The following is a 21,669-nucleotide window of genomic DNA, read 5'->3' as shown; positions in this document are numbered from 1 at the left end:
TGGAGGGTCTGGCGTTCTCCCAGGAGACCGTCGGCACCACCAGGATGGAACTCGCCAAAGGGAATCAATCTCCCATGAGCAGCGTCGCCAGCCACCCGTCAGAGAAGGGCTAGTGCACCTGCCACGGCTGGGGGCCTGGGGCAGTCGGAGCGGGGGACGAGGGGGAGACCCAGCCTCCCCCTGCGCCTGCAGGACACCTTCAGGGCTTGGCTGACGGGCTGAGGGCCACCTCCTCACCCCGTGGGCAGGAGGATGTGGTACCTCCTGCCACGTCAGGCCTGGCGCCTGAGATCTAGGATGATCGGTCTGGGCAGGGATGGGCCATGCCCCGCCCCCAGCATCCTCCCCCAGGGCAGCCAGCGGACCAGTCGCTCAGGTGTCCTGACCCCTGCCCTCCAGCCTCTCCTCACACCCGCCGGTCACCCCCACGGGGCCCATGTGTTTCCAACAAGCACCTCCCGAGTGCCTGTAGGAGCCCCCGCTGCAGACAGCTCCGGGTGCCTGTCTGGGCAAGGGGGCCGGGGCGGCCAGACTCCAGGACGCCCTGAGGACTCCCTTCTCTCCAACAAGGTCCCCACAAGACGACCTCTCCAGCATCAGCTTGTGCCAGGGGCTCTGTCTGCGTGGCTCGAGTCTCCACCCCAGGCGAGGTGACGGGGGAAGGACAGCTGCTACCCGGCCCTCGCAGGCGGCACCGCGCCCTGAGTGCCTGGCGATGCTTCTGGAGGTGGACGAACCATTCATTTTTTTTTAGTTTATTAAAAAATTTTTTTGAAGTACAGTCGATTTACAACGTGTTGGTTTCTGGTGTACAGCAAACTGATTCAGTTATACGTGTACATATATTCTTTTTCATATTCTTTTCCATTATGGTTTATCACGGGATACTGAATATAGTTCCCTGTGCTCTACAGTAGGACCTTGTTGTTTATTTTAAATACAGTAGTTTGTATCTGCTAACCCCAAATTCCTTATTTATCCCTCACCTATCCCCCTTTCCCCTTTGGTAACCTTAAGTTTGTTTTCTTTGTCCATGCATCTGTGAGTCTGTTTCTGTTTTGTGAATAAGTTCATTTGTATCATATTTTAGATTTCACATATAAGCGATATATGATATTCGTCTTCCTCTTTTTAACTTGTTTCACTTAGTATGATAATCTCTAGGTCCATCCATGTTGCCGCAAATGGCATTATTTCATTCTTCTTTACCGCTGCGTAGTATTCCATTGTATGTATGTACCACACCTTCTTTATCCATTCATCTGTCCATGGGCATTCAGGGTGCTTCCATGTCCTGGCTATTGTAAATAGTGCTGCAGTGAACATTGGGGTGCATGTATCTTTTCGAACTATGGTTTTGTCCCGATATATGTAAAGGAGTGGGACTGCTGGATCATATGGTAGCTCTATTTTTAGTTTTTTAAGGAACCTCCATACTGTTTTCCATAGTGGCTATACCAAGTTACATTCCCACCGACAGCGTAGGAGGGCTCCCATCTCTCCACACCCTCTCCAGCGTGTATTATTTGTCGACTTTTCGATGATGGCCATTCTGACCGGTGTGAGGTGATACTTCACTGTAGTTTTGGTTTGCGTTTCTCTAATAACTAGTGATGCTGAAAATCTTTTCCTGTTGTACCTGTTGGCCATCTGTATGTCTTCTTTGGAGAAATGTCTATTTAGATCTTCTGTTCATTTTTCGATTGGGTTTTTTTTTTGTTGTTGCTATTGAGTTGTATGAGCTGTTCGTATATTTTGGAAAGTAAGCCCTCGTCAGTCACATCATTTGCAAATATTTTCTCCCAGTCTGTATGTCGTCTTTTCATTTTGCTTATGGTTTCCGTTGCTGTGCAAAAGCTTGTAAGTTTGATTAGATCTCATTTATTTATTTCTGGTTTTATTTCTACTGCCCTGGAAAACTGATCTAAGAAAACATTAATACAATTTATGCCAGAGAATGTTTTGCCTGTGTTCTAAGAGTTTTATGTTGTCGTATCTTATATTTAAGTCTTTAAGCCATTTTGAGTTTATTTTTGTGTATGGTGTGTTCTAATTTCATTGATTTACATTCAGTTGTCCAACTTTCCCAACACCACTTGCTGAAGGAACTGTCTTTTGTGCATTGTATATTCTTGCCTCCTTTGTCGTAGATTAATTGACCGTAGGTGAGTGGGTTTATTTCTTTTCCATTGATCCAATATGTCTGTTTTTGTGCCAATACCATGCTGTTTTGATTACTGTAACTTTGTAGTACTGCCAGAAGTCTGGGAGGGTTATGTCTCCAGCTTTGTTCTTTTCCCTCAGGACTGCTTTGGCAATTCTGGGCTTTTTATGGTTTCATATAATTTTTAGGATTTTTTTGTTCTAGCTCTGTGAAAAATACCATGGGTAATCGGATAGGGATCTCACTGAATCTGTGGATGGCTTTGGGTAGTACTGGCTGAATCACTCTTATTCCTCACTGGCCCCTGACCAGTAGACACAGCCCATCCTGCACAAACATGGCCTCTTAACCAGGCTCCCCAGGTGGGCTCCTGCGCTGATCTAAAGTGCAGACAGGTCAGGCTGCCAGGGAGAGAAAGGAGAGGGAGGCCGAACCAGGAGGAAGAGTGGGAAGGAAGCACTGGAGAGAGAGGGTGCATCCAGGGGGACAACCAGGCCGGGCCTCACCTTGGGGCTGGGTTGGGTTAGGGGACGCCTGTCCCAGGACACTGGTACCCGGTCAGAAGAGCTAGCTCGGCACCCTCTCAGGCTCCTGGTCAGAAACACAGGTGGGGTCCGGGACCTGCAGGTCCGGGCTCAGAGGAAGGCTCTGAGGCTGGGCTCCTCCTCCTGCCCTGCACCTGCCAGACGCTGGGGCGAGTCATGGGCGCAGTGTCGGCGCTGGACCCGGCTGCCCTGCAGAGCCCACACCTCCTTCCCTGCTTACATTCATCATGACAGAACAAACAATGGTGTTTTGAAAATGCATGTTTCTACGTGATTGGGGTTTTTTTTATTTGGTTGGTTTAACATTTGAAATATAATTTCAACTTGAGTTTCCTCACCATGGGGTTAGGCTGAGGGCTGGGGAAATCATTGCCGGAGCTCCCATCATTAAGGGCGGGGGTTGCAGAGCACACGCACCAGGCCCCTGGGTGTCAGAGCTGGCAGGCTGGGATCGGGGCTGTGGCATCTCACGCTGAGTGGGGAGGGGCGGGAGTGGCCACAGGGACCTGTCTCCACAGTCTCCCTCCCAGATCCCAGGCTCCTGAGGGTGCGGGAGGCTGGATGCCCACACAGCAGGGCAGGTGGCTACATCCCGGGCCACACCCGCACGCCCCTTCCCGCTGCTCTGGAGCTGTACGGGCACCAGCCTCAAGGGGGCGTGGGTTCACCCACCTGCTGGCTTAGAGCGGCTCTGGGCGGGTCTGAGCGCCGGCATTCTCAGGTTCTAGAAACTCCTCACGACCCATGTACTGCGATTCAGAAGATGCAGGCTAGTGTGTGCCAACGGCTGCCGGCCCAGGTGTCACCTCTGGGAGGTGATGCACGAGATCAGGGCACTGCCGTGTGAACGGGGACGGAGGGTGACACGTTCTCCGAGGCCAGCAGCCTGGCCCCAAGCCCCCTTGGGCAGCCAATGCTTCTGAGTCTCTGTGCCCTCGTGTGGAACAGGGACAGTCCACCTCAGAGCTTACTGGGTGGATAGACGAGACACGCACGCAGAGAGCCTAGCACTTGGCCAACCAGGCACGCACCTGACAGCGGGTCCATCGCAGTAGGCGAGACCCACCCCCCGCCCTCCCTGCAGTTCCACCTGCCTTGGACACAGGCCAGCGACACGGGCAGCAATGCCACGCCTGCACTGTGGCCACCGCACCCGCTGCGAGTGTCGTGCTTCCCCGGCTCAGACCTCCCTGTGCTGGGTCCTCTGCCTGTGGAGCCTTCCTCCCCCGAGACGCTCCCCGGCCTTCAAGGCGCGCCCCAGCGTCTGCTCCTCCCGTGAGTTTCGCAGGGCCTGCAGACAGCCCATCGCTTCCTTCTGCATCGTCCATGTGTCCACTGTCCACCCACCCAGGACCGACTGAGGGCCTGTTATGGGTCAGGCACGGCTCTGCCCTGTGTGCTGAGGACAAAACTGGGGACAAATTGGACAGTTACTGCTCTTGTTGAGCGTCTGCATTCCAGTGGTGCAGACAGAAAATAAACAGGTACGTGATACAACAGCCACAAAACGAAGCCGGGGAGGCCCTGGACAGAGCGACGGCTCCTCTGGAAAGGACGGTCACGACGGGCCTGTGCACGAGGCGGCCTCTGAGCAGAGCCCTGGACGGGGCACTCAGGGACCAGGGCAGGGCGACGGCACATACAAGGGTCCTGAGGCAGCGCACTCGGCGAGTCCAGGAGGAGCCTGGCGGCTAGTGAGCCTTGAGCGGCGTGGACGAGAGCGTGTGGGAGGAGCTGAGGCTGCAGGAGATGCATGTGGCGGTGCCTGGTTTGCGAGCGTCCTGCCCAGCCCTCCCGAGACCAGCCTGGACTCCACGGGGTCCACTCGGCCCAGCCCCGAGAGCGAGCACAGGCTTCGCACTGTGTATAAAGAGATGACGCAGAGGGGCTTCCTCTTTTCAGTCCCAGAGGCCGTGGCGGCCTCGGGCTGACCACCACCCACCCCCGCTCCGTCCCGGCTCCTGCCCGCCTCACTGTCCTGGGGAGCTCGGTGGGGCCCCCAGCCCCAGCGTCAGTCTGCGTGTTTCACCCCCTGTGGCCCTGCACCTGCCGTGGGACTGGCCTTGGAGGCACCCTGCTTGGCCGCCACTAGCTGGGAGCTGGCTCGCTTTCCAAACGTGGGAAACCTCATCTGGGACAAAGGAGTCGTGCCACGTCACAGGCCTTGCTGGGGAGCGAGCGAGTGAGCCCACGGCAGGTTTCTGAGTGGCAGGCGTCTGTGGATGCCGCCTGCCAGCTCTGTCATTTACTTAATGTTTTTCTTTAAATCAACCATCTTTATCAACTTACATAGACTTAGCTTGAAAAGAAGCTTTATGTCACCACCGTAACGTGAAAACAAACACTCCTTGCTATAAATAGAGCAACTATGAAAATGAATTCAACAGAGACAAAGCAGGGGCACCGAGCCCTCGTCCACGTGTGGGGTGGGCTGAGCCCGAGGCCCGTCCGCTGGCAGGGGCGGGGACCCAGAGCCAGACACCACAGCCACGCCAGCCCCGGCAGGTGCAGGACCAGGGGCTCTACCCTCCCCAGCCCACTGCGGGGGAAGGGTGGCGGGGCAGGAGTTAGGGCAGCCAGAGCCTGGCCAGCCTGGCCTGTCGCCAGGTGGGCGTCAGCAGAGGAGGGAGGAAGGAAGAGGGGCTGGGGAGCGGGTTCAAATCCAGTCACGGGTCCACAGAGCCCCCCGGGAGCAACAAAGGTGAGGCCAGCCGGAGGCCATGCCGAGCCGTCCCGACCCTGGCCTCCGCGCGGCTGCTGCAGGGAGGGGACAGGCCAGACGTAGGGGCTGGAGCCCAGGAAGGGCTCTGGAGGGTCAGACCACAGCAGGCGGCCCGCCTTTCTCACTCGTCCAGTAGAGGATGAGCGGCAGGGGTTGCAGGGGCCGCACGGCTCAGCCCGGTGCACCTGAAGCTGTCACAGACACGCGCGGAATGACTCCCTAACTTGGGAAGCTGCCGTGGTCACTGGCAAGCAGACCCCGCTCTCCTAGAACAGGGTCAGTGAAACTACGGTTCGTAGGCCGAACCCGCCGGCTGTTCTGTAAAGGACGCATCACGGGCACACGGTCGCGATCCTCGGGTCCACGCCGCCCTCCGCTGCACGTGCGTGACCTGGGCAGAGCGGACCAGCTGCGACAGAGGCGACACGGCCTGCAAAGCTGAAAATACTCACAGGCTGGTCCCTCACACACAGAGTTCGTCAACTCCGGCCTGGGACGCTCTCCTCGGGAGATCGGCCCCCGCCCGCCCGTCCGCCCAAACCCTCCTCAGAGCTTCTTCCCTCAGCTGTAAACCTGTCCCGGACCCGTGCCAACCCTGGGGACTTTAAACATCTGTCTTTATCTAAGAATTTCGGACCCTGAAACCAAACCCCCTCCCCCAGCGTAAGGGGAAGCCCAGCCCCCAACACGGCCCTGGCCCTGGGGAAGCTGAGTGTGCACCAGCCCCACTGCCCGGGGGACCAGTACCCGGTCCAGGCGCCTCACCCCCCGAACCCCGGGGCTCCGGTTCACGGGTGAGTTACCAGCCGCGCCTGGTCACCTCCCTTCTCCCCTGGGGCCCCGCCGGGTCCGCAGGACGGGGGTGCACGCCGAGGCTCAGCCCCACGGTCGCTCTGCGGGGGGGTGTCCGCCCGTCTTCGGTGGGTGCTCTGTGCGCCTCGCACCAAGGATCGCAAGAGGGACCTTGTGGAAGAGAGAAGCCACCAGAGCCCAGACCAGGAGTCCTGTCGCTGCTCCTCCCACGAGCGACGCCAGGACCACTTTCCACCGCCAACCCGGGGCCCAAGGCCGAGGCTCCACGTGGCTGCGGGGACAGAGCCATCCCCGTGTCTCAGTGAAGCCGGAGGGGAGAGCCGTGACTGGGCGGGCCTGAGGGGCAGGGCTGGCCAGGGGAGCCCACTCCACCGCGGCGCCCACCCTGGACCTGGCACGCGTGCCTCCTGATCCCAGCTTGCGCGTGGGGCAGTGAGCGAGCGCGACAGCAAACAGGACACTCTCCCGCTGCAGAGCTGGCGGGTCCAGACCTCCATCAGGGGTCAGAGTCAGGGCACACTGCCCTAGGGGTGCAGCCCGCACCCAGCCCCCCCGGAGGCCCTCTGAGACCCTAGCTCCCCGAGGGGGCTCCCCACGGGCCCCGCACGGCGTCCTGCCCCCTGTACCACAGCTGTGCCCCCAAGACGGACAACAGAGGCTGGCCCAGCCCCCCGCTCCACGGTGCCCGTACCGTGCCCTGTCTCAGGACACCTCCCCCACTCCAGCCCCACGCCCCCTTCGGTCTCCTTGGAAAAAAATGCTTTAATGTTATTTACAACAGCGGCGCATCGGAGGAGGGACCAGCCAGGAAGAGGAGTCTCTTTACGACACAGGAGGAGCTGAGAGGCTGGAGAAGGCTGTCCCATGTCACCATCGTCACCTTGCCGAGAAGGCCGGTCCTCCTGGCAACCAGAGGCGGTTCGTACAGGCGCCCAGAGAGACACCTGCCACAAACTTTGACGTGAACTAATGAAGTTTGCACGCTCATCGGACCGGCTGCCCTGGAGACTCGGCACCCACACTGACCGCCACGCGAGGCCAGCGAAGGCTCCGTCTCACGGCAGCGCTCCTGCCTGCGCCTGGCCCAGCCCCCGGCTTCGGCTCGGAGGCAGAGGCCCAACCCCAGGGAAGCACAGGGGGTCCTGCGCTCGGGGCTTGGTGGTTCCATGAGCTGGAATGGCGGCACCCAGTGACCCTCTAGGGCCTCGGGACCGGGGTCCAGTCTCGCAGCGGACGGCGCCAGCCCCGGGGTCCTTACGGGCTGGCAGAGGCGCCTGTGAGCTGGTGCTGGTGGGCCCTCTCCAGGCTGATGGCCCCGAATCAGGTGTCCCTGTGACCAGGGAAGGATGACGGCCCTGGGCCTGGGGAAGGAGTTGGTCTGAGGGTCTCTTGAGCCAAGTTCTGGGTGAGGCGGGGGTGTGGGTGGGGACGAGGTGAGGCCTGGCGTCTGGAGGGAATGGGCGGGGCGATGGGCTGACGGGGGATGCAAGGGGGGGTGCAGGAACTGGCTGAGGGTCTGGTGCGTGTGAAGGATTCGGGCAAAGCCCCCTGGGGGTCATCTTCGAGGACGAGGAGGCAACCGGCTCTCTGGGGCGGGGCTAGGGGGCGCTCCTGGGTGGGGCCCCCTGCTGCTGAAAGGTTTCTAGTTTGAGGGGGTCACTAAAGCCCAATGAGAGGCCCAGGCTCAGCAAACACCGGGCTGACCTTTGCTACCCCTCCGCCCACGGGGCGGTGGGTCTCCCCTTCAGGCTCCGATCTCTCCAGGCCTAGAGAATCAAGGTCACCAGCTTTACAGACGTGTACTGACTTGCGTGACCATCGAATACACACTGACGAAACAAGGGAGATGCTGCATACAGTTACGGGCTGGACCGCATTCCTCCAAATTCATGTGTTGAGGGCCCCCCCAGCCAAGCGACTGTATCTGGAGACAGGGCCCTTAATGAGGTAACGAAGGTAAAACGAGGCCATCAGGGTGGGGCCCTGATCCAAGAGGACTGGCGTCCTTACGAGAAGAGGAAACACAGAGGGCTCTCTGCCCCCCACCCCCGCCGCCTCTCAGTGCGTGCACAATGAATCCACGTGAGGACACACAGAGAAGGTGGCCATCTGCGAGCCTGGAATGACCCGACGGCACCGGGCTCGGACGTCCAGGCTCCAGACCGCTGGTCTGTGGCGTGGTCTACGGCGGCCCAAACCGACCCACACAGCAGTGCCCATCACGTGGTCTTGCCTTGGAAAAGCCCACATCTTCCTCCCCCGCGGCCACGGCACTTCCGAGAAGGCGAGGGGCTGTGACCTCTGCCCGGGACCCGCGCGTGAGACCGACGGCGTTCCCTGCACTCCTGAGCCTGACAGATCTTCTACAGCTGCTTCCGTAACTAGGAAGCTGCACGTACCCGTGAGCTTGTGTCTGGCTGACAGGTGAGTGGGGGCAGTGAGGAGGGCGACGCGGGCCCCAGGCCTGCTCGGGGCCCTTGGGGTCTGATAGCTCCTCAGGCTTGCTGGACGCCCTCCCCGTGCATACAACCCTCCCCGCCCCCACTAGGACCGTCTGGAAGAGGGTTTGCTGCTGCAACCGCAGGGCCAGAGCAAGGCTCACGGACTGCGTGCTCCACTCACTACCTCCCCACATTCACTTCTGAATGTCAAATCAAGCCCTTGACTCCCTTTCCTTAAAAACTCCCGAATGAGTTTGCACCGCTCTTGGGACAAAGGGCCAACGCTGCCGAAACTCCCAGGCCGTGGCCCTCACCCGCCTTCCCTTAGACCAGGCTCCTCTGCAACCCTGGGGTTCAGCCCCATGGCCTGGCTTCAGTCCTGAGGCTGCCCAGGCCTCCTGGACCACAGGGCCTTTGCACAAGATGATGGAATTGAAACCAGCTCTTCCACTGCACTGTGCTGCCTCACACTGCCAGGGGCCCAGGGACACAGGAAGGAAACGGTTCATTTTCCTGGGGAGACGCTGTCATGTAGTCCAACCCAGGTCAGCCTCCTCTCGACCGCCTCCAGCGAGCCCGAACGCAGCACTCCCTCTACGCCAAGTTGGCCGATACTTTTTTTTTTTTTTGATTAATTTATTTATTTATCTTTGGCTGCGTTGGGTCTTCATTGCTGCGCGTGGGCTTCCTCTAGTTGCGGCGAGCAGGGACTACTCTTTGTTGCGGTGCACGGGCTTCTCATTGAGGTCGCTTCTCTTGTTGCGGAGCACGGACTCTAGGCGCACAGGCTTCAGTAGTTGTGGCATGCAGGCTCAGTAGTTGTGGCTCGCGGGCTCTAGAGCGCAGGCCTCTCCTTGCCCTGTGCTGAGGGCCGTGCCCTGGGACCCCCACAGCTCTCAAACCTAACTCCAGGCCCCCCCACAAGCCCACCCCCATCCACAGAAGGGCCCGGCAAAAGCGGCAGCTCTGCTGGGGGGCCCTCCGGATAAGGCCGAGCCCTGGCTCTCACCCTCCTCCCAGGAGGCAGGTGTGTCCAGGCAGATGGGCCGTGGCCAGAGCACACTGTGTGCCCCTCCTGAGACACTGCAACGCCTGCCCAGCCAGATCCGCGAGGCTCGCAAGTCAGCACGCGTTCTGAGCAACACACTTGAAATTCAGCGGAGCCAAGACAGGCAAGTTCAAATTACAGCGTCTACTTGGAGCTCATTGTCACAGCAGGAGCCTGGAGGCCCCACAAGTCGGCTCCTTCAGACAGGAGCCCGTGAACGGTCCCGACCACCTGGCAGGGGAGAAAGCCAAGGAGAAAGGACAGCGTCTGCCCGGCCGGCCCCCCGGCGCAAGCTCTCAGCCCCCCACTTCCTGGCGGGGCCGGCTCGCCGTCCTCTCTGAGCCAGGCCCCGGCTGACCGCACAGCGGCACTGGCCGGCGGCGCGGAGACCAGAGCTGGGCCGCTGCGAGGCCCTGCGCCCTCCTGCCAGGCCTGTCGAAGGGGACACGGTTCCTAAGCGGCCCGTGACGGGCCCCAGGTCGGAGCAGAGGTTTGGTCCATGAACCACGCCGCGTGGGCAGCGGGAAAACCACATCAAGACCAGCGGGCTATCGGCCCTCCTCCCAGGGAGCCCCAGGGCTTTCTGAGCCTGGGGGCCGCCATCCAGCTCCTCAGCGGCCGGGGGCCTGGAGGCTGACTGCGCCTGCTCACTGCAGCCCAGGAGGGGACGGCACCCAGGCCGGCCCCCGGGCTGAGCTGGGTGGGAAGGGCCCCTGCACGACCCGGGTCACAGTCAGGTCGGGTCTACGCGCGGATGACAAGGCAGCGGCCGAGGGCCCCGACGGCCAGCGCTTCCGCTTCGAAGACAAAAGAAGACGAAGCAAACCCCGCTTTCCCTGTCCCTCAGCCAACTCGGAACAGACACTCCAACTCGAGCTCCTGGACGCTCGGCGTGGAGTGACCGGGGCCACGGCCCTCCCAGGAGGTCTGCCTCCTCGTCCACAAGGTGACGGGGAGACCAGGTAGTCTGGGCACCTGGAGGCCTGATTGTTCTCTGAACACGGAGGTGAACCACGGAGGGTGGGGAGGCTGGGCGAGACCGCACCCCAGGCCTGACGCGGGCAGGGCTACAGCCAAACACCCGCCACCTCCCGGCCCAGGAGCTGGCCCGGGGCCGCCGGCCACCGGCACTGCAAGCCTGGCCCCTCACGGGCACCTCCGGGGAGACCAGGGCCCTCGGCCGAGGCGCTGCTGGGATTTAAGCCCAGGGTTGGCTTGACTCTGCTGGCCGTCTCCACCCTGGGGTGGGGCTGGTGGGCCGGGGGGAGAGCTGAGGGACACGGCTCTGCTCAGCGAGCAGACCTGCCAGCAGCCGCTGGGCACGGGAGGGCCACCTGTCCCGCTCGCCTGCCTGCTGGCTGGAGCCCACCCGCCCCCAGACCCAAGCCTCTGCCTCGGCGCCCACCAGGGGCAGCGTGGGGCTGGGAGCCCAGCCAACACCCAGCCCCGGGCGGCCCGGAAGTCACCCACACCTGCATCTCACCTGCCGGCGCCTTGGCCCCATCACAGGTGAACTGTATTCAGTTACAAGATGCCACCAGATCCTAGAGCACCCCAGGGAGTGGCCCGGGGGTCGGAGTGGCCAGGGCCAGGCCCCCCGCCGGCTTGGGGTCCACCAGGTCTGAGCCACTGGGGCCGACGTCCTTGTGGGGACACCAGTGCCTGCGGAGCCAGCCTCCTCCCACCTCCTTCCCGGGGTCATCTCGGCGCTCGTGCACAGATGGTGGGGGGGGGCCACTGCATCAGTCACTGCTCCCGGTGCCTGACCTCCGTCAAACCACGCACTCCATGCCCGGGTCTTGGGACAGACGGCAGAACGGAGAGGGGGAAGGACCTCCCTGCCCAGCCTCAGCGAGGTGGGGTCCCGGCTTCGGACCAGCCCCTCTCCCGATACGAAGGCCCCAGCCTGTGGATGAAGTCTCCAGGAAGCCACCTGCCAGGGAACCGGCCCCAGGGGCCAGTCCCTGCGCCAGCTCCACGAGGGGCTGCCTGCCACCTGCTCGCCGCCCGGACCCGGCTGGTCGGCCCCGCTCAGCCGCGGAGAGGCCGGGGCCACGGTGCCCCGTCACAGGCCCTCTGCTCTCAGCTCGCCCCGGTGAGCCGCTGTCCCAACTCTCTGCCGTGCAGCATGACGCCAGCCTCCAAGTCCCAGCCTGCGGCTGTGAGCACTGGGCAGAGGCCAGGTGTCCCCGGACGAGGAGGAGCCCCAGTGACGCACGGCCGCGACGGTGTCCAGAGGCCTGGCGTGGGGGGCGGGGTCCAGGTCAGCACCTGCCGAGGGGAGCCCGGGGGCCGTGAGGCGTCCCTGCTCCTCTGAGCCCCTGCGACCTCCCACCTCTAGGCAAGAGCTGTCGCCACGGCAGCTCTGAGGCGCCCCTCCCGCTGACCTGCTCCGGCCCCAGCCCTGCGCCGGGCACCTGGGCCAGGCCGCGTGGTCGCCAGTCCCACGGCTCCAGCTTCTGCCTGGTCCGTTCTCCCGCCCTGCCCCCGGGGACCGGGCGACCCTCTCCAGGGAGGCACGGGTCAGGGCCGAAGACACCTGGGAGGCCCGTCGCCTCCGCCGCACCCCAGTTTCCCTTCCTCCTGATGTCACCTCCATGGGGCTGCCCCTCTCGGCCCTCCCGCCCTGTCCCGGGAGCTCAGGAGGCTGGTGGCCCGTGTCCAGCAGGCAGGACGCTGAGGGCCCGGCTTTGTCCCAGTGCCCGGTGCCAGGGCAGGGCCCACGGGGTGCGGGGCCCCGTAAGCCAGGATGGCGGAAGGGGTCTGCTCCCTGCGTGGTGAGGGCAGGCCCGCAAACACGCACTCTGCTCCTTCCCAACCGCTTCAAAAGGAAGGGGCAGGCGGCTGGGGGCTCACGCCCACGTCCAGAGGCAGCAGAGGTGGCCTGTGTCCACTTGCCCCTGGCATGGCCCGCCTGAATAAGGGGAGGCGGGGACGCTCAAGGGAGCCTGCACACCTGGCCCCTTCCAGGGCGGGCAGCAGGGCCACGGGGGGCCTCAGCCTGAGCCTCTGTCCCCTGACACCTGGACGACTTTGGGACGGAGCCGGCTCTGCCCATCCTCAGGGCCCAGCAAGCAGGGATGTGCTGGAGGATGTTGTGAGGGGCAGGGCCTCGGGTCTGTGTGGGCCCCAGTCCCCTCTGTCTCAGGCCAGCACCTCGCGGGGCCCCGGGGGGCAGGCAAAGATCCCAGACGGCGGGATCAGGATCCCTGCCGGTCTGGCCGTGAGGGGAAAGCTCTGGGTGCGAGATGGGTGGGGCTGACACATGGCCTGGCGGCTGCCCGGCTCCTGGGGGGTTGGGACCCTCCCAGCCGCCTCCCTACCACCTGTACTTCGCAGCCTTGGAAAGCCGCTTGGGGACTCCACCCCTCGGCGCTCCCCCAAACCTGCATTTTGATTTCTCAGGAGCAGGTGCCCGTGGGGCCCCCCAGGAGGTGCACTGACCCGGGCACAACCGGACAGAGGCAGATGGGGAAGGTGCACGTGTCTGAGCGCCGGGTCCCCTACACACACGTCCACACGCCCTTGGCGGCACACGGATGAAGCCACGTGAAGGTGCCACAGCTCCGTGGCTCTGGCCCAGAGTCCAGCGCCGTCCCACGACCTGACGGGGCGTCCTCACAGCCATGCCCCAAAAGTCATCTCCATGCGGCAGACACTGACCACTGCCAGTCCTGGGCCACACCAGATGCGGAGGGGGCTGAGGGCCAGGCCCTGAGGCGGCCGCACGGAGGAGCAGACGCACCGCCCAGCAGAATGTGACGAGGGGCCACCGGGGCAGCTCTCCGGCCTCACGCTCACCCTGCGCCCTGCTCCTGGGCCCTCGTGAACCACCGCCCAATCCCCTCGTGAACCTGCCGCCCAATCCGGACCCGGGGCCAGGCCCCGAACTAGACCAGCTCCCTGGCAGGTGTTGGGAGTGGCCTGGCCCCGAGGATGGGCTCTCATCGGGGCCAGGCTGGGAGGACGAAGGGACCCAGGGCGGCTTCTGTTTCTCCGGGAGGCCGCGCCCAAGCTGGGCTGTAAGGGTCGGAGGGAAGGGGCACTGAGTGGAGAAGCAGCGTGTCCGGGGCGGGAACGCCCAGGCGGCGGGCCGCATCCAGCTCCCGGCCTGCTTCTGCACCGCCTGCGAGCTAAGAACGAGCTTGCGTGTTTAAGTGGCCAGAAAAGTTTCTAAAGCTGTCTGTAGCAGCTATACCCGTAACTGCTAATAACACCTGGAAACGAGCAAGGCGTCCTTCAGCAGGCGAGGTACAGATGAACCGCGGTCCACGCAGAAACACCTGGAAACGACCAAGGTGTCCTTCAGCAGGCGAGGTACAGATGAACTGTGGTCCACGCAGACAGTGGAAGATTACTCAGCGAAAATGAAGTCAGTCATCGAGTCAAGAGAAGACCCTGGAGGCGCCTCAAGTGCGAATCACTAAGTAAGGAAGCCGGGCTGAGCAGGCCACAGACTGTGTGCCTCCACGTTCTGGAAAAGGCAAAACCACGGAGACAGCGAGCGACCACGGAGCTGGGGTGTTCAGGGCGTGCAAGTGTTCCGTGGGACGTTGACAGTCGCATTTGTCAAAAGCCACAGAACTGTACGACACGTGAGGTGAACCACGGACTCTACGGTCATAACACACGAGCACTGGTTCATTACTTCTAACAAAGGCACGCCCCCTCGTGGAGGGCCCAGGGACCCAGCTCCTCTCCCCGCCTCCCCTCCACATGGGCGGGTGCACGCACACGGGGAAGGGGTCACCTCCCGCCCAGGTCCCTGGGCCCCGGTCCCGTCGGTGTCCCAGAGAGCAGGGCCCCGCCTGGGCCTCTCTGGACTCACGGCCCTGACTCTGGGTGACGGTGCCCACGGGAAGGAGCTCCAGCCTTGGGGACCTCCTGACTCAGTGCCACGTCTGCACCGGTTACGGCTCTGGGCAGTGAGCGGAGAAAGTGCCCGTCCCTGAACACCAGCGGTCGGCAGGGCCCGGACAGTGCTCAGAGCCGCAGGTCAGCGTAAGGCACAGCAGGGCCCCAGGGGCACCGGCGCCCTCACACGAGCCAGACCTCGCCGGGGCCACGACCCACAGGACCAGCCCCGTGGGGAAGGCATGTGCCCATTCCCCGACGGGGACACCGAAGCCCGGCCTCCGTGCCCGCAGCCCTCACTGCGGCGGGAGCCGAGCCAGGCTCGGGCCTCGGGAGACTGGGGCGAGTAAATCTAGGACTGGCGAGGAGCCGGGTGGTGGCCCGGCCACACCGTGCATTCACAGCGTTACGGGTTTCTGTGTGTCCCCGCAGGAGGACGTCACCGCATCCCCGGTTTACAGATTTGGAAGCTCCGGCTCAGCAGTTAAGACAGGCACAGTGGCCACGCCGGCCACGAGCTCGGTGTGACATGTTCTAGAATCTGTGTCCGGCATCTTGCCTGTCGCCCGAGTCCAATCCTGCAAGGCCCTGGGTTAGGCCGGGCCCCGACGAAGGCCAGGCAGGGAGGAGAGGGGCGGCCGGCAAACCCGACTGCCCGCCGGGCACCGCAGGCTCAGAGCTGTGCCCTGTGGCCGTTCTTACGGTCAGTCTCCTCCTTCTGGCCATGGGGCGCTCTCCGTCCCCGGGGCTTTAGAGGGGAGGGGAGGAAAATTCCTGTGAACCACAGCAGGCAGGACGGCAGGGAGGAGAAGCAAGGCCGTGAACACGGCCTGCCCACACGTGGAGCTTCTGGGAGCTCCCAACCACCTGCTCAGCTCAACAGGCGTCCTGGCTGCCAGCGCACGCGGGACAATCCTTCCAGGAACGCTCTGAAGGCTCCAGCCCCACTCCTCGGGGGAGCAGGTAGGAAGGGGGCCGGGCCCTGCGGGAAGAAGCTGGAGCTGAGCTCCTGCCTCCCCTTGAACGGAACGGCACCGGCAGGCAGCTCCCACCCCCGCGGCAGCAGGGGCCGGGCCGCAGCCCCCCGAGCAGAGCCCGGGGGCTGAGCCCAAGCCCTCCATCACCCCGGCACACACCTGAGGGCCCTCACCTGCAACAACGCAGCTATTTCTAACTCTGCCTTCAACCCTCCTCCTGCCTGGAAAATCACCTTTGGGAAAATAAAGTCAACCGCCGTGACCTGAGATCCTTCCCCAGCCCGGTCCGCGGCCGCGGGAACTGTGCGCCAGCCTCAGGTGGCAGAGCTGGGAGGCAGCGCGGGGCCGGCCTCTGCTCCCGCCAGCTCACCCAAGACCCTTCCACGGAGGCTCGGCTCTCCAGGGAAGCCCTTCTGAGCCCCGGGGCCAGGGTGGGAAGGGCCCTGAGTCCCCCAGAGTCCAGTGAGCTGGCCAAGGGGGTCACAGCTGCCGCAGGCCGAGGCGGCTCAGCGCACCTCCCCTCCCCCGCGGGCCGCGGGCACCCTGCATGGCGCAGCCGGTCTGCGCTGTGGACCTTCTCTCCGGCTGCTCCCCGTCCTCAGCTCACCCTCTGCACCTGCCCTGAGCCGGTGGGCAGGCAGCAGCTGTGGGCAAGGTGCTTCCCGTCTGGGACTCAGTGCCCTCGGGGACCAGCAAGTAGAGATGCCAGTGATCTGCTGAGAGTTCCCGCCAGCAGGGACCCCCCAGCCTGACGGCCCTTGGCCGCGGGAGCGGCACAGGTCTGGCAGCTCTTCTCCCTCGGCCTGTCCGCCGCCGTCCGGCTGCACGCCTGGCAGCACCAGGGGCGCCTCCCTGGCCCGATCCTGACTTTCACCCCGTTACTCAGCCCTCCCGCGGGCACTGCTGACTCTGGAGCCCCCGCCCTGCTGCCCCCAAGGGACGGGGCCAACGCCGAGGAGGAGGGCCGTGAGGGGCCTGGGGGCGGACGATTCCTGCGGGGGTCAGGGCTGCGGTGCCAAGCTCGGGGAGGCTGGCTGCCCGTCGGGGGGACGTCGGCGTCCTGTGCGCACGGCTGTGTGCAGTGCCTCCTACCTTGAAGATGAGGCAGTCGGTCTTGTGCTCGGCGTACATGGAGGTCAGCCGGTACTGGTTCTCTGTGGTGATGTCCACCTGGTAGCCCGTCAGTGTGTAGCACACCTTCCGGAACTCCTGGATCTTGGTCTGGAAGACCTCCTTCAGCCTCTGGTTCTTCAGCTCCGCGCTCTCCACCTGCTTCTTCAGCTCTGAGGGGGACGAGAGAGGCAGTCAGCTCCCCAGCCAGTGTCGGAAGGACAGACGCAGAGGGGCAGAGGGCGCCGGCTGAGGGGCGAGGAAGCCGCAGGCGGCTCCTGACGGGGAGGACGAGCCGGGAAGCAGCCCGGGCTCACCCCTCTCCTCCAGGCAGGGGCACAGATGGGGACCCTCATCCGAGACTGCAGCCCTGGGTCTGCCCGCACCAACCAGACGAGCCGACAAACGCTTCCCCGTATGCAGCCGAAGCCCTGCCAGGGCTGGGTGTCCAAGCCAGCTGAGAGGCGGCGGGGCGGGGGGCTGAGAGAGCAGAGGTCATCTGAGATGTGGTCCCCACTGCCCGCCCAGAGCCCAGACCGCTGGGAGAAGACAGGCTCCCTGGGTGGTGGGGTCTGCGAGGGCACCCCTGGGCCCACCATCCTTTACGCCCCAGCCCTGTTCTAACTGGGTGGCTCAGGACAGAGACCCTCAGGCCCGTTTGCTGCCCCTGCCAGGTGTACAGCCGCGCGGGGAGAAACCAGCTGTGTGAAGCCATCGGGAAGGCACGTAGCAATTCCCACAAATCCTCCACCCAAGGTGCTTTCCCAGTAATTAAACCCTGATTCATTCCCCCGTGAATTAGCGAGGCGGCTCCGCTCAGCGCACACGAGTTGCCTCCGAGGCCAGGTGCTTCCTGGTGGTCCCATCTGGAGCTGCCCAGGGGGTGTGGAAAAGCCCAGGCCTCGAGCCGTCAGCCTGGTGTGAGTCCTGCCCTTCCCGCCCTGTGGTGGGGACAACCGTCCTCCCTCCTCACGCTGACCCGCAGGACCCAGCGTGTCTCGTGCTGGTTTAAGACGAGCAGATGCAGTCAGGGTCACCTGCAGGGAGCCTGCGTTCCAGGAAAGAGAGACCCCCCCCCGCCCCGTTCTAGACAATCAAGCTGGACGCCACAGGGCCGGAGGCTGAGGATTGGGGCGGGGGGCTGTCGGGGGGCTACCCGACAGGCCCCAACACGCTCTGCTGCCGCCACGTGGCTGCGAGGCGGGTGCAGGGTCTCTCCCGCCTCACAAGCATGGACACAAGCGACTGGCGGCTTGGCCGCCGATCCACGGCGGAGGTAGGGCTGTCTGCCCCCAGGACCAAACTCCCGACAACATTACCACCCTAACCTCTCACACACTCTGTAACGTGCCAGGGTTTTGCGCACACATCCCAGGTCCTGTCTCCACAGCCTGCAGCCCTGTGGGCAGCCCGCTGTCGGCCGCCCCCCAGCTCTGATGCTAGCACTGCGCCCTGCAGCCTCTTCACGGCACCTGTGTTTCTGGCTGGCCGCCTGCCTGCCGCCTGCCCTGCCCGGACTGCCCCCATCCATCACCCGGCCCAGCGGCCCTGCGGACACTCTCGTTCCGGAGCTGAGGGCCTCTCCGTTGGGGACGCGGGCGTGGAGCCTTTGATCGATCGAGTAATCAGACTATGAGATCAAAAGGGTAACGGGCAGCTCTGACCCCACGTTCTTCCCTTGTCTCTCAGCCAGACCACCTAGGATGGACGCGTCAGCAGGAGGAAAAACTCACTGACCGAGCGCGTGCGGTGACGTGTCCCCGTGTCAGACGGCGCTGCCTTGAGTACCTCTCAGGGGCCCAATGGGAAAAATTAAAGTTTGGTCATAAATGCAGCCCGATCTTGGAGAAGGGAGCGTCCCCTCTGCCCTCAGGCATAAAAGGCCGTCTGTTCCGCAGCTCACAGACTCCTACGGGGCCTCCCCGCTCGGGGGAGACGTGCCCCCTGCCGCGCTCGGGGACCATGCTCTGCGCATCTGCCGCGTGCCGGCAGAGCGTGGCCCGCACAGCCCACGAGGCGGGGCCAGAATGTGGGGCTTGCGGGGGGCTTCCTCCAGGTCACAGGGGCTGCCAGAGGCCGAGGGCATCTGGCCCCGGTGGCCTGGTCCACGTGGGGCAGGAGGGGTGCTGCTTCCAGCAAAGCCCGCCCAGAGGCAAGTCCAGGGAAGGGACCACGAGCGCCACTCTGACTTGGGGCACAGTCAGCGTCTTGCCCTCCTGCGATCCTCGTAGCTCAGTCGCTTACATACATGTGAATGAGTGACTCACAAAATGGTTTGGATTAAATAAGAAAAGACAGGACTTCATCCTTGGAAGCGGCGTTGCTCTGATTCAGCCTCTCCCAGAGCGAGCTGAGGCTTCCCCTGGTGGGACGGGGGCCTGCGCGGGGCACCCCCAAGACGCTCCTCTGCGGTCCCAGAGGCCAGAGGCTTCCAGAGCCTGCAGTGACCCCAATCTGCGCCCACCGGCAGGCACAGTCACAACTGTCACATCGAGGGCTGGCGGCCAGCCTTGGACCTGACCTGGCAGGGCCACACGCGGGCAGACAGAGCCGGCGCCGCAGACAAGTGGCTGCCAGGGCTCCGCTGAGCTCCGGGGCCACCCACCCCAGACCTCACCGCCGTGTGCACGTCCCAGCCCGCTCGGCTGTGCCGGGGACGGGGTCACCAGACACCCGGGCCCAACGGCCTCACGCCTGGGCCCAGCCAGGGGCCCCTCCCCTCCTCTCCCCTGCCCTCCCCGCCAGCCCAGGGAGCCGGTCTGCACTGAGATGTTCCTGAGGCCCCCGTGACCGGCCCAGTCTCGGCCGGGCCCTGTTTTGCCTCTCCTGCCCTTTGAATCTTGTCCTCCAGCCCGCTGGCTGTCTCTCCTCTGAGCCGAACCTCCTCCCCCCCCACCCCTGCCCACAGGCCCCTCTCCCTCCCAGGCCCCTCTCGGGGCTCTCTGCAAGTCCCTGGGGAGGGAGGAGGGAGGTGGTGGAGGTGGGGACAGATCGGAGGTCAAGGGGCAGTGCCGTCCGCTCTCTGGCCCAGGCCCCTGGCCTCCTCCAGCCGCGTCCGAGAGGCCCTGGCATGGCTCTGACCCCCACGCCGCCTCGTCATCAACCCCAACCCTCCTGGAATTGCAGGAGGCAGCTGTGAAAGCTCAAAACTAAACTGCACTCCGTTACGTAAGAGAGACCGCCTCACCCGAAAGCAGAGCTGCCAGGAGGAAGACGCGTTCACGGGCTCGCGGCTCCGGAGATCCAGGTCCCGGCCCCGAATCTGGAGACGGGTTTACCCGAGGGCTTGGGCACAGCCAGCGAGGGGCAGGCAGCCAGCTGGGCAGCCGGCCACGCCAGGCCTCTGCAGAGCCCGGCTGTGCCTCTGTTTTACTGAAAGTGCACCTGCCTCTCAGCCATTCAATTTCCTTCTTATGAGTTTGCAGGCTGAGGGCAGGGCGCGGAGGCGGCAGCGGCGAAAAGGTCTCTGCTCTCGCTCTCAGGTCCCGAGGGCGGCCCAGCCCCGGCAGCAGCTCCCCCTGCGCTCGGTGAGACTCCGGCTCGCTGGCCCACACTCTGGGATGGAGACCCTTCAGAGGGGATCGAAGCCAACAGCCAGCACTGCCCACCACACCCGCTTTGTCCCGGGAGGGGCTGAGATGCACACGCAGACAAGACGGCCGCAGAGATGCTCTGAAAGGTGGGCGAGGCTCTCAGGGGCAGGCCCAGCGGTCCTCTCATCCGAGTCCTCCCTTGCCGGGGGGCCTGAGCCGTGCCCACGGGGCGGCCTGCGCCAGTCTGGCCAGCCCATCCTGCTCGTGTGCCCCGTGGACAGACAGACCTCCAGCAGCACCGCCTGCTCCAAGCGCCTCCGTTCTGGGACCCCTCAAGGCCGTGGCTCCCTGCTGGCGGGCTGGCCTGACCCACGTCCGAGTCCAGAGGTTTCTGACAGTACAGCAAGTACCGCCCCCCGCCCTCCCGCCGCTGCAGCAGGCCCAGCCCCCCGTGGGGAAGGCAGCTGGCGTGGGAGAGCGTAGAGCTGGGATGGGAACCCGGGGTCGCCAGACTCCAGGCCCGAGGCCTCCTGCCGCGGCCACCGAGCTCTGAGGGGCCTCGGCCCAGGCCAGCCACTCTGTTCTCGGGGCTCACACTCCGCCCTCTGCCCAGGATCCAGGGCCAGCCTGTCCTGCGTGAGGCCCAAGTCATCTGGACAGGACTCTGAGCTCCTAAGGGAAGCTGTGGCCTAACAGCCCCACCGTGGCCCCTGGCCTCTGCCCCTCCACGTCCACCCGCACTGGCTGCTGCACCCCAAAGGCGCCGCCCTGCTCTCGCCTCAGGGCCTCGGCGGGCGCCTGGGTGGCCTCTCCCACCTGGGCCCTAACCCCCATCCATCGCCCCTGGAGGGGTGTGGCCTCCCACCTTGTTCCCAGTGGGCCCCACCTTGGCGGTCATCGTAGCACAGCAGAGCATTTTAAGACACGCTTGGCTCGACGTCCGCCTCCTCCCGCAGCTACGAGCTCGGCAGGGAGGACCAGGTCCTCTGGCCATGACCGTGTCCCCAGGCATCTCAAGGAGCCTGCGGTGTGGAAGGCGCCGCTTCTCCACAAACTCTCCACCCCACCCCAGAAGACGACCCTGAGGGAGTTTAAGCACGAGCAAGCCCCTGCCCCCGACACGCACGTGTTTATCCACGAGCACGTGTCCCTCCTCCTCTCCCTCCTGCAAAGACCGTGAGAGGGAGGGGGGCCAGCGGTGCACAAGGGGGGACACGCGTTCCAAGGATGAGAAGCGGACGGGGACGCAGGCAGACGGGTCAGTGGCCCTGGGGGGCGCCGTAGCACAGCAGTGGGAGCGGCCGAGGAACCGGGGGTCTGAGGGTCTGTGCGAGGGGTCACCCCCGGCTCCTCCTGCCCCAGGGCAGGTCCCCCCAACCCCCGGCAGGGAGGAGACCCGAGTCCAACCCCACGCACACAGGTCCTTTTCAGACGCTCGCTTCCTGAGAAGCCAACCTGCAAG

The 21,669-nt window shown here is 64.0% G+C and overlaps 1 protein-coding gene across 6 annotated transcripts in view; it reads right to left on the bottom strand.

Moving 5' to 3' along the window:
• MAD1L1 (mitotic arrest deficient 1 like 1) overlaps nt 1–21,669 on the bottom strand; it is a 312,047-nt gene that overhangs the window by 17,189 nt on the left and 273,189 nt on the right. For all 6 annotated transcript variants that reach the window (XM_060124132.1, XM_060124134.1, XM_060124137.1 and 3 more), the window contains one exon: nt 16,657–16,847. In XM_060124132.1, coding sequence (XP_059980115.1) covers nt 16,657–16,847 — 191 coding nt within the window. The remainder of the gene's footprint in view (nt 1–16,656; nt 16,848–21,669) is intronic.

Source organism: Lagenorhynchus albirostris, chromosome 15 (genome assembly GCF_949774975.1).
Source record: "Lagenorhynchus albirostris chromosome 15, mLagAlb1.1, whole genome shotgun sequence".
In the NCBI taxonomy this organism is placed as follows: Eukaryota; Metazoa; Chordata; class Mammalia; order Artiodactyla; family Delphinidae; genus Lagenorhynchus; species Lagenorhynchus albirostris.
This window is presented reverse-complemented; position numbering and strand designations above follow the sequence as displayed.